Source organism: Lolium perenne, chromosome 3, assembly GCF_019359855.2.
Source record: "Lolium perenne isolate Kyuss_39 chromosome 3, Kyuss_2.0, whole genome shotgun sequence".
Lineage (NCBI taxonomy): Eukaryota > Viridiplantae > Streptophyta > Magnoliopsida > Poales > Poaceae > Lolium > Lolium perenne.
Window position 1 is genome coordinate 65,990,826 of NC_067246.2, and position 13,025 is coordinate 66,003,850.

The following is a 13,025-nucleotide window of genomic DNA, read 5'->3' on the forward strand; positions in this document are numbered from 1 at the left end:
TCCGGCGGCAATCGAACGAACTAAGGTGGTGAGGAAGATCAGTGGTGAGAGGGGAGTCGAGTGGTGTGAGAGGAGCTTGCTGGGAGGGCCTCTATTTATAGCGGCGAGGGGTGCCGCGGGGTGCTGCAAGGGCGCGGCCATGGCGTGGCGTTTCCAGCGAGTGAAAGGGCAAGCGAAGGACGGGAGCGTGTAGGCCTTGTCCTGGCGATGCTCGAGGAGTAGCTGGCGCAGCAAAAGGGGATGGGATTGCTCGGGCGCGTGCAATGTCTATCACTGGGCGCGCGGCATCATTTCGTCTCGGGCGACGGCGACGGTGCAGGTGGTGCACGGGCGTTCGTCTAGCTTGTAGAGGGTGCAGAGGCGATGCTCGAGGCGGTGCTAGGGATGCAGGGCGAGGACGGTGGCGTGCAAGTGGACGACGTCCTTGCGCGTCCAGGGCGTGATCACCACGCCGGCTGGCACGTCCTGGCAAGGTTTGGACACGGGCGTTCGGGCAAGGCCGTGCGGTGGCGATCGATCCAGTGGTACGGGCGTGATCCTGGTGCTCCAGAGATGCTCAAGGACAAGAGGAAAGGTTGAGAGGGAGGCCAGAGAGAGGGATGCCCAAAGGTGGCCGGGGTACATGGCACGGCATAGTTTTAGGGTTTTTCTTCTTCCTCCTCTCACTTTAATCGACCAGGGCAGGTACTAGGGTGAAGCAGGGGTGGTAAGAGAGTGTGATGATCAAGAATTAAAGGGGTTTAGGGAAGAAACCAGTGTGTAAAAGGGTGTGTCTCAAATTGGAAAAGCTGCCTGCAAGGTGTTCGATCATATGGCCGCATGAACTTTTCTTTTGAATTTTGAAATTCTTTTTGGTGAATCTCATTTATATAAATATTGTGATGTATTGGTGGTGGTGGCACTCAATTTGGAATTGATTTGCAACTTTTCAAAATTTGGGGTGATCTTCTTTTCTCTCCCGGGTTCCCTCTTTGCCCTCTTATTCTGGTCAACCTAGTCAACTTTAGGGAGGGTGGTCAACATCAAAGTTACTCACCTTGACATGGTCTTGGATGACCTGGCTTTAGTTGACCTTGCTTAGTTTAAGATTTGAGAAATACAGAGGGGTAAAGTAGTGAAGAAAATAATTTTGGGTTAAGTGACCATTATCACATGTATGATGAAATCTTGATTTCTTTTGATTTGATTCTTGATCCAAGGATGCAAAAGTGTTAGTTTATCACATTGAAGCATTTTAGAAGCAATGGGGCAAGCAATCTTGGCCTTGGTTGAGGATTTGTTATTTTACATAAAGGGTATGTGAGTGAGAAATGGGTTTTTCCCATTTTCTCTAATTCTTCTCAATTTAGGGTTTAGTGATCTTGGTTAGTGTTCATATAACAATATTTAATCATACTAACACTCATCATGGCAATTGCACAAAAGAATATCACTCAAATGCATATATCTATATGTGGCACTATATGCATAGAAAAAGTTTTTGTTAATTGCAAATTTTGGGTTTGGGGAATTTCTCTTTCTTGTTTATTATTGTTGAAACTTGGGATGTTACAGTATTTGTGAGAGATCCACGCATCAATGAAACACGAGACTTGGATTGGGTGGAGAAAAGTTCAAGAATAGCCTTCCAAACCTCGTGGGCGTGAACCAGGCCATACACATGAGAGAGTAGATCATCGCCAAGGGAATTGACGAGGTATCTCTCCACAGCTTGATCCTTGGTGACCCAGGTCTCATACTCGGGGTTGGGGATGGTTATTGTCTTCTTGTCCGCGTCCTCTGCTCCCATGGTTTCGGGCGGAGCTTTGTCGGTATCATCCAGGAAACCGATGACACGGGCGCCACGGAGAGAGGGCAGAATCTGCGTCTGCCAGGAGAGGAAGTTGTCGCGGTTGAGCTTCGTGGCCAGCAGAGCAGCAATGGTGACCGACTGATGTGTAGAAGAGGACATGGCAAACTAGGGTTTGAGAGGAGGGAGGGTTTTGGGGAGAAAAGGCTAGGGGAATTGGGAGGTTTGGTCGTGACCTAGAGGAGGGAGGAGTTTCTGGTTGTTTTGTTGAGGGGAAAGGAGGCCGGCGGCGGTGAAGGAGGTCAGCACCGGTGGCGGCGGCTAGATGGGAAGAGGATAGCTCTCGATACCATGTTGGAGCGAACGATTATTTTGGAGAACGATGCGTACCCTTCTAGGGCATCGGTTCCGTGTTATATATCAGGGAAAAAACCCCTGAGGGTAAGATACAAGGACGTATAGAGTACTGGTGGAGTACTACTCCATACCGTATGTATACAAGAAAACAAACTCTAACACCTGTGACACCCCGATCCAAATGATCCAGATATCTTCCATTCTCACCCCAGGAATAATGTCAATGGGATAACTTAGTAAAAAAAGACCAATATATATTATGGCAGCGGAACACGAACAAGATTCTTATTACATAGGACGGAGATGCATTCTACCGCGAGCCTCTAGCAGAAATCTGGCATCAGGGACATAGATTTTATTAGGCGGAAGCGGAAGACTTCTAAGATCGGACAAGAAGCACTCGAGCATCGGAGTGATCGCTCTACATGGAGGGAGAGTGGATCAACGGAATCGTGGCGATGGAGCAATCGATTGCAGGTGTCTTGCACATCTCTCCTAGCGAGGGAAGACGCAGACGTGGGAGCCCTCCGCACCGAGCGAAGCGATGAAGGGGCGGCGATGGACTACAGATGAGTGGCGAGTAGAGCGACCAAGATGGAAACAAATATTTTAATCGAAATTCGAATTTGAAGCTCAAATTTAAATAGTTCTGAATGTGTTAGGGATCTTTTTGTAGAAATTAATTTTGTGCACCTGGAGGTAAGATAACATTTTGTGCAAGCAATCCAGCGGATGTGTTGGAAACTTTCGCTTCATCGTGTACTTGTTTCTAATGTTTCAAAGCATCCAACACATCACAACACAACAAATCCACATGATCCTCCTAGGTTGTACATTAAATCTACTTATTAAGCGGTAAACATTAGTAAAGCAAGCAGGGTTACATGCTTGGTCCAGCACCCTACTTGCGCTCCACGTTAGCCTAGCTAAGGTGCAATGGAAGAAGATATGGTTAGTATCCTCCAGCTCTTCACACATAGCACATCTGCCACGCGTAGTGACCTAATCCTTAGACCGTAAGATCAAATCGTAATCACTGTCATCGGAGGCTGCTTTGATTGCGTCAACTGCCACTCCGTAACATGGTGATCATAAAGGTGTAGTTGGGTATTCCAATGGGATGGGTTCAGGCGTATGTACCAATAGCGGGATCTGTTCATCCGCGTGACAGAGAGATACATCGGACCCACTCGGTGAGATTATATACATGAAGTTACGCAGCATATAACTAGGTCATGAGGATGGAATCACACGGAACGAGTTGAATAGCCTTTTCGGTAACGAGATCGAACTACGACGATCATATCTTCGTGGAATGCATAGGGATCACTATGGTTCTCCAGACACCCTGGTGATCATTGATCGGAGAATAATCTCGATCATGTCTGTGTTATTCCTGAACCGTAGGCCGGGTAACACACTTAAGAGTTAAACTATTAAGATAGTTTTGGATCCATCGAAATTGAGAGAGAAAGTCGGAAAAGTATTCCGAGCGTATTGAATGGTGTTCGGAGAAGTCCGAGAGGTATCTCGGATTATTGACAGTTAAAAGATATGTTTATTTATTAAAAAGGCTCCCAGCCTAAATGGGCCCCACATACGTAATTTCTAGTTCTCAGAAAACTAAGCTATGCTCAGTAGACTCATACAACGTCAGATTTAGATTGTGATTCATACACTTGAGTTGTAAGTTGGGTTGCAACTGAGATTTTTTTAGTTGCAGGGTTGATTTTTTATTTGCAATTGAGATTGCAACTAGGGCAAAAACCACCAAATCGTTAGATTTGTTTCATGTGCTAACGATAAGTTGCAGCATGCATGGGTTGCCACTAACACGTAGGTTATAATTGAGTTTCAATAACATCATTCTACTTAGAGCTAACTTAGTTCTCAGTAGACTTAAAACTAGTCACACCCATATAGCTAAACCTTTCATGTTCAACTAGGCTGCTCACGACTTACCACCAGCTCAGAATTCCAATGAAGACTATGCAAGTACCATTCACAATATTGTGTCGTATACATGGAGCATGAAAAATACCGATGGCGCATACAGCATGCATGAGCACCATTGGATGTACTAGTACACTAAGCCCTGGCTGGTACGGAAGCGAAGGAGGTCAGAATAAGCCCTTCCCGCTCTATTCTTGCTCTCTGGTTGATTATTTTTAATAGATTAGTGCAATTTCTCAAACAAACAAAAAAGCGTAGTAAGCCCTAAGTCGGCATTCAAAGTCTTCAATTTTTTTGATTTTCTAGCATTCATACTACATGCATCTTAATATGTGGCAACAATTCAGATAAATAGCCGATACACAACTCTGAAAGTCTGAATACAAAAACACAAATCTGGCCGTGAATGGTACTAGTAAGATACTGTTCACTATAAATGTGGATATGGTACTACTCACAGCCCTGATTTGTCTTTTTTGTTTATCAAGTTGCAAATCAGATTTAGGAGGATGACTGCAGCTGGAGAATGGACGTCATGACCAGCAAGGCCCCAGTACAAGCCTTTTTTGCTTCAGCCTTTGAGGGCTGCAGCTCCTGCAGCCTCAGTACCAGTTTGGTAAGAGTAGAGGCAACAACTGCAGCCAAGCAGAAATCGCCTGATAGAATGAGTGATCTGAGATTCAGGGTCGATGCCGATGATACAGGAGTAACTGATGGAGTCGAAATGGCCTCGTTAGCAGCACTCAGTGTGCCATCTGCAGGAACAACAGGCCTCCTGGAAGACAGGGTGACAGAGTTCACCATCGGCTGGGCTGGCTTGGAGGGATCAGTTGTCTCTCCATCCGTTGAGACAGTGGAGAACGGTGGATCCCCAAGGCACTGCCTGATGGTGGAAATGGCCCTCTCGACCTCTGCTAACGACAGGGAGTACTCCCCAAGGATCGAGAGAGCGATTGAACATACACGGGACGCGCGGATCCGATAGAAGGTGTCACTCAGCCTCCGGATCATGGACGCACGCAGCTTGGCATCAGTCGTCGTCGCGATGATCTCGCGCACAAACAACACAACATCAACGGCCGCAGCAGCATTAGTGCCACCAAGGAAGTCCATGAGGAGGTGCCCCACCGATCCAGCCACCTTTGGGACCTCCACGGCACATTCATGGATAGCTTGCAACAGCATCCGGCGGTACTCCCCTGATTTCGTCTTGCCAGCCTCCTTCTTGAGGTAAAGCACTACCTCCTTGACATTACGAGGAGTGAGCAGACCAAGCACCAAATCCAGCACCTTACTCTTGACGTCTAAGTTGGGGATGGCAAGTGCACGCAGCACATCGTTCACAACATCCACCATCACATGTCGGTGTGACCTGCGCAGCTCATTCAGACGGTCCAGGAGGATGAGTCTGACATTGTTGTCACTCTGCGATGAGAGCAGCTTGTTGTATGTGTTGGCAGCAGCACGTGCATCAGTGGGCGCCGAGGAGAGCGAGGCAAGCGCACCGGCACACTCGTACACAACAGCTGTGCTGGGGGAAGAGAGGAGCGAGACGATGATCTTGATATACCTGCCCTTGTCAGCACGGTTCGGACAACTGCAGACCTTGCGGATGAGCTCTACCGCCGCCATCTGCAGGAGATCAGGCCACTGGGTAACACGTTGAGCGTTGGAGAATAGGTGCACAAGAGCACGTTCTTGCGCACATAGGCAGAGCACGAGGAACGCATTCCGCCGCGCGGAAGCGTCCTGCTCCGAAGCGACTGCGCGCTCGACGAGCTCCGGGGCATCGTCAGAGATGAGCTGGTCACCATGAGGGAGGCGGTAGATCGCGGAGATCGCCGACAGCGCGTGGCGGCGGACGAAGTGGTGGCGGTGGTCGAGGTTCTCGAGGATGGACGGCACCAGCGGCTCCAGGATCTCCGGCTCAGAGAGGCAGCAGAGGAACCGCAACGTGACACCGCGGATGTACTCGTTGGGGTGCCGCAGGTTGTGGCGGAGCTTCTGGCAGACGAGGATCATCTCCGGGAGGACGCGGCCAGCGGGGTCGCGCTTGTCGATGATCTCAAGGTAGAGGAGCAGTAGCTTCTGGACGGTGTGGTCCTCCGAGGGGAGGACGTAGCGGACGACGGTGAGGAAGAGCTTCGGCAGGGTCTCGCCATTGAGGAGGAGCATGACCGCGCGCTTCATGGCCTCCGTCTTGGCGGCAACGTCGCTGCCCTCCAGATCCGAATTGATCACGTTCGCCATGGCGGCGGAGCCCTTTTCGAAGTGGATCATCAACGTGCACGGCTTGTCCATGGCGCCGGGTCTGCTGGGCACCCGCGCCGGAAGGTGCCGGCGGCTAGCTAGGGGTGACAGTGGTTGGATAGTTGGATCAGGCCGGGGCTGAGGCGGGTTAGGATCTGGGCGGCTGGAGCGGGAACAGGGGCTGAAGAGGCGATGCGGGCATTCGGAGCTTCGGGCCGTGATGGGTCCCCCTAGTCTAAGGCATCGTTTGCTTCATTGGGAATCCGTATGAATTAGGGCATTTTTTTTCCCTGCTTAAGTCTGCACAAAATAAAATGTCTTCTTTTCTTCAAAATGGAGGCTATATCTCAGTCTCGCATGGATAGATAAGTACCATCTTCTTTATTAAAAGGGTGTGTCTATGTCTAAGTTGACTGAGATTTTCTTAAGTCTCAGTCAACTCAGAAAAGTGCAACTGCAGTTCAAAAAAAAGTGCAACTCGGTTCAGTTGCACATTTCTGGCAGAAAAGTGCAATTGCACTTTTTTAACAGAAAAGTGCAACTCAAGCACTTTTTTGTAATTGACTTAGACTTAAGAAAATCTCAGTTGACTGAGACATAGCAAAACCGTTATTAAAATATTTGACAAAAATCATACATCAACAAACCCGAAGCTACCACACAACATCTACACACCCTGCAATGAGTGGAAGTCATGCCAACATAACCTTGTGCTCTAAAAACATGAAAACTCCTTATCAACTAGGAACATGGAATATTGCATATCTCGAGACACCCTCTAGGTGAAACGGGAGCGCTCATCCGATCGAGGAGGGCCACATAATGCCTCCAACGAGGCCTACACCCACGGGCGCCGCCGTCAATGGTGGCCTCCCCCGGATCTGAGCTTTCCCCCGGAAACAATGGAACGAGAGATGCCCCACCATCACCTCCAACGAGGAATACGACACCCACATGAGCCGTCGTCGATGGTTGCATCCTCACCTGCTTTAGCAACTGGATCACCGTCTCCTCCTCACCGTGGAGCGCATCCAAAGGTGGAGGATGCCACATCGCTACATGAACGGCGCCATGACCACGCATACGTCGTCCCGAGGCACCCGCTCAAGATCCATCACCGCAGCCACGTCTCTGAGCCGCAACGAAGGGGAGCTCCACCGCTGCCATCATCCTCACGCACGGGCTTTGCCCGGCTAGGATCCGGCATCGGCGGGAGGGGAATTAGGGAGGGCGGCAGCTAGGGTTCCGGGGTGGTGGAGGAGGAGCGGAAGGGGCAAATTTCTACCAAATGCCTTAATGATGTTGGAAGGGCTTCCAATATAATGTGATGTGCTCATTTTATTTCCGTAAAATTCATAGTAGTTATCTTTTTAAAACAAAGTGATAGTTATATATTTTAGTTTAGCAATTGCAAACGTCTGTGAAATCATAAGATTGCTTTGGGATATTGACAAGGTGCAGGCAGACTTAGCTTTTCCCACAAAATAATTAGCCCTCAACTCCTCAAGGTCAGTCCCATTCACATGACCCAGAAAAGATGTAAATGCATTCAAAGTTTTGAAGTATTTGGTAGCCCCCAAAATTAAAATTACCCCGAACTTGGAAGGTTCTTTAATTTGCTTAGCAATAGATGTACTAGAAACTACTAAAGGTCTATGAAAAAAGCTTCGCAATCTGCCCTTTCTCATTGTTCAACATAAGGTAGACATGCGTATATACTATAGAGGGGTCACCTATCTTTAGATATTTTTTTTCAGAGTTGTATCTTTAGTGAACGTTCTCATAAATTTTGAGGCGTATTAATCATCAGAAAAGTTAATTTTCAATGAATGGGTAAGTTACGAGTCGAGGGACTGATGCTTGTCAGCAAATATGTAAAGTGTTTTACCTATTTCTTAAAATCTCTGATTTCAAGATGGGAGCTTGAAAGTGCATCTACGCCCCTACATGGTTCTGATTGATTTATGGCAAGACAATTCACGGACTAACTTTTTTGCTAGAAGTCCATATGCTAGTTGGATTAAAGTCAATTGTGATCCCAGGAAAGGGAGAAAAATGATGGTATCCCTCAAGACTAGAATTGGTAAACAAATCTGTGGTACGGGTAAGCTTCACTAGCACGAATTAAAAATATCTACCATATAAACTAGGATTGTCTTGGTGTTATACATCACAAGATTATAGGGATGTAATCAGATCGGATTTATTGGTTACCATATCCTATAACAAAAATTCGACATATTTAGACTGGATCGGATAATGACCGGTTGTGGATTCAAATACAGATATACTAGGATGTGATTCGAATAGATACACGCATAAGTAGATTGGCAGACCATACAACCCAAATGATAATACAAGTTTAATGAAACCCTCGTAGAATAAATAGTCGTAAGATGATAGAATGAATAAATATAGGGAAATTTTGCTACAGGACACCGTTATTTTTTGGCATTTGCTCAAACACACCACCCGATTGTATCTTTGCTAGGTACCATTATAATTTTGTAACACATTTGCCAGAACACACCACCTAACCAAAAACAGAAAGTTTTGCACTTTTGTGTGGGATGACTGGTTTTGAAGACAATGGGCAAAACTTTCCGTGTTCAGCCAGGTGGTGTGTTCTAGCAAATGTGCCACAAAATTGTAATGGTACCTGGCAAAGACATAATCGAGCAGTGTGTTTCAGAAAATGCCAGAAAATAGTAGTGTCATGTAGCAAATTTTCCCATAAATATAACGCGACCATATGAATAAAATAAGTTCATATATTCGCAATAACGTAAATGAGAGATGTTATAACCTCGATGCGAGCTTCACTAACCATTGTTGCAAGCGCCCAGCTGCCGCCGGCTACCGTTGTTGCAACCTCGGGAGGTGTTCCTGTTGCAACCGAGCAACTCAGGCGCTGCCATAGTATTGCAAGCCAGAGGGTTGGTGCCGCGTTGGGCTAGGGTGTTGTGCGGTGAGAGGATAAGGAGATTTGTGTGTGTGTTTTTCCAACTGACTTTGCAGGAGGAGAGGAAGAGAGGAACACGGGGATGGATGGTTCGGGATATCAGATGGCCCAGCGCAACTACATACTACGGTTGTGTAGGCGGAGGATCGGATCGACCCATCGTCCAAAAAATAGCAAGTATAGAAAACATGAAAAATAATAGAAACAATACATGTACACACAGTGTAACTTGTAATGAAAATGTTTGGTGAAGATAAGGTAGCTACTTTGTCCCTCCTTCAATGTTTACCCTACTCTGTGAAAGGTGTGAGGTTCGCTTCCGCTAAACAGTGAAATGTCTTGCTATACTGCAAAAAGTATTCGGTAAAATATAATTATAGAAATGGTTAAAAAAAATGTAAACTCTATTTCTATGTCTTATTTGATGTTTTTCTCAATCAGGTATTTATGTATCTTTTAAATCATGCACGCTTTAAGTGCATAAATATGCATTTGAACAATCACACATTCTTAGATATAGAGTACTTATAAGTTTCTGTGCAGTTTTCCACCTGTTGCTACAACTTTGATGGACATGGAAATGATAAAGTCGTGTTTTAAAACTAGTTAACAAATTGTAAAAAAGAAACATTAGGTGGGCGTTGCAAATAGGCTTTCCTTATTATTAACCAATCATATCAAATGAGTCATTCAAATCACAAGGATCACCGTGGTGGCATCACCTATTGTACCTGTATACTCTCGCACCTACAATTCAGTTCAAACATCCTAGCTTGGTAATTTTTCTACTATTATAGCTTCCACCATGGTGCTTCCCGCCATGATTTCGTCCACCGCCGCTAGCTCTGGCACCGATGTTGTGGCCCGCTCTACCGTCTCCACCGGTGCTACCGCCAGCACCAAGACCAACGGTGGTGCCAACGCTCTTGCCCACTCCGCCACCTCCACCTGGGCTACCTCCCCGGCCAACACCCTTGCTCGATCCTCTGTCTATGCCTCCACCGCTACCAGTTCCTTTGCCAAATCCACTCCCTCCACCGATGCCGCCACCGCTGCCTGTTCCAAAGCCGCCTCCGACACCAGATCCCATGCCTCCGCCCACGCCACCGCCACTTCCAAATCCGCCTCCTGAACCTCCTCCCCCAAATCCTCCTCCAACACCACCACCACCTCCAAAACCACCACCTATGCCACTACCAGCTCCAAAACCACCACCCGTGCCACCACCGTCTCCGAGACCTCCTCCTCCCCCAAGACCATCTCCTAAACCGACACCTGCACCAGCGCCTCCCCCGAAGCCCATTCCTGCACCGGAACCAGCTCCGACACCAAATCCTCCACCACTTCCACCACCCATGCCTCCACCAACGCCACCACCAAAACCACCACCCTTCCCTACACCGGTGCCTACGCCACCACCTGCACCGCCGCCAGCTCCAAAGCCTCCACCACTTCCACCGCCAATGCCTCCACCAGAACCACCACCCATACCACCCCCACCTCCAAAGCCTCCACCGCTTCCACCGCCAACGCCTACACCACTTCCACCGCCCATGCCTCCGCCAACACCACCGCCCTTCCCTCCACCTGCACCGCCACCACCTCCAAAGCCTCCACCACTTCCACCGCCAATGCCTCCACCAGAACCACCGCCCATGCCTCCACCGACACCACCACTGAAACCACCGCCCTTCCCTCCACCTGCACCACCACCGAAACCACCGCCCTTCCCTCCACCTGCACCGCCGCCACCTCCAAAGCCTCCACCACTTCCACCACCAATGCCTCCACCAGAACCGCCGCTGCCTCCAAAGCCTCCACCGCTACCGCCACCTATACCACCTCCAGAACCGCCACCCAGGCCTCCTCCGGCTCCACCACCGGCACCACCTCCAATGCCACCACCAAGACCAGTATCATCACCCAAGCCTCCTCCGGCGCCAACACCTGCACCGCCACCAAATCCTCCTCCACCACCTGCTCCGCCTCCTCCTCCGCCTCCTCCTCCAAGTCCCCCACCACTGCCAATGCCTCCACCATCTCCTCCACCGGCTCCTCCTCCAAGCCCACCACCAGCGCCCATTCCTCCACCGGTACCTCCTCCAAATCCACCACCGGAACCCATTCCGCCACCAGCTCCTCCTCCGAATCCACCTCCACCGCTAGCACCCATGCCACCTCCGGCTCCACCTCCACCTCCGAAACCACCTCCACCACCCATGCCAGCGCCGCCACCACCACCAGCTCCTGCTCCACCTCCGAGTCCACCACCAGCACCTAAGCCAGCTCCTGCTCCGCCTCCGAGACCACCACCAGCACCTAACCCAGCTCCTTCGCCGCCTCCTACACCTCCTCCGCTTCCAAAACCTGCACCACCGCCCATGCCACCGCCGGCGCCGCCGCCTACACCACCTCCTCCCCCAAATCCTCCTCCGCCGCCCATACCTCCGCCTCCACCAACACCACCGCCCGCTCCACCCCCTGCACCAACGCCACCACCCTTACCATGCTTCTTCTTGTCGCAGCCCTTTGCTGCAACCATGTCCGCGCTCCAGGGCACGGGCTCGCGCCAGGCGGCGGCGCTCGTCGCCCACCCAAGCGCCAGCAGCAGCAGACACGCCATTGCCCGGCTCCCCATCGATCGGAACCGCGCCTTTCCAGCCGCGAGCTCACCCCTCGATCAGTACACTACCTTCCTGTTCGCACGTACGGGCGAATGGTGGTACTGCTCGCTCTGTGTGTGCTGGGGAAGCCGGAGGTCGCGGTATTTAAACACCACGAACACCTACGCGCATCGGCTTTGGATTAAATTGGCTTGGACACGAACCTGCTTTCGGTTTGGTGGCGAGACGGGGAGCGTTGACATGGCTAAAACGTCTTCTGGATGCGTGCCTGTGATCAGGCCGATGAACTCTGCTTTGGTTCGCGCCGCATTCTTAAATGGGCTTTCGATTTGGACTCCCCATGCATCGACGTGAGTGAGCTAGCTGCTCATGCATGTGTGCTATGTAGCTGTACTCTGCATGCGTTTGCTTGATTGGCTGCTTAGCTACTTGCCTCTCCTTTTAGCCTGTGACTTGTATAGTTGTGTGTGTGCTGCCTGCGCAAACGATGCGGTGGATGGTGTACCTGCACATTAATGGGGAGCAGCTCGCAAAGAAGAGACGTGGGTAGGAGAGAAGAGGCGCAGCTCGCGTACACGGGGGTGATCATGTCTCAGAACTGGCGATAAGCTCTTTTCTCTGCAAGTGGACTTGTTATGAATCAAGGCTCCAGCTCGACGCTCACAAACTGAGCCTGTTGCTAAGGTGTTGATGCTTAAGTTTTGCAATACGTCAAACTTGTCCATTAAACATTAATGTGCATGTAATGGTGTTCTCGTGACAAGCTCCCGAGATGAACTTGTTGACAGTTCAGACAGACCGAGCAATCCACCCTAGCTCACTCTGGCCAAAGTAGTCTTGCGTGCTTATAAACACCAAGGTAAACGAGCTTATATACAATACCCTAAATAAAGTTGGATGTTGACAGTACACAACATAACACATGCCATCAAAACTGCAGACTAGCAACATCTACCGATGCCGAAGATGACATAAAGTCATAAATATGTGTTAGACTAGACTTAGTCACACACTAGTGGAAAACAGGGCTTTCGTACAAGCTTTTTATCGCGGCCGCGTCTGGAGCCGCGACAAATGGCCTGGCCACGTC

At 49.5% G+C, this 13,025-nt stretch overlaps 2 protein-coding genes across 2 annotated transcripts; both read right to left on the reverse strand.

Annotated features, from left to right (window-relative positions):
- Positions 1-4,600: 4,600 nt before the first annotated feature.
- LOC127339385 (coatomer subunit beta-2-like) lies at positions 4,601-6,427 on the reverse strand. Its single transcript, XM_051365247.2, has one exon. It carries the CDS (start codon positions 6,398-6,400, stop codon positions 4,601-4,603), a length of 1,800 nt encoding a protein of 599 aa, XP_051221207.1. The 5' UTR covers positions 6,401-6,427.
- A 3,519-nt stretch (positions 6,428-9,946) lies between these two features.
- On the reverse strand, positions 9,947-11,934 carry LOC127338228 (uncharacterized). The gene has a single exon (XM_051364434.2). It carries the CDS (start codon positions 11,932-11,934, stop codon positions 10,066-10,068), a length of 1,869 nt encoding a protein of 622 aa, XP_051220394.2. The 3' UTR covers positions 9,947-10,065.
- Positions 11,935-13,025: the final 1,091 nt, after the last annotated feature.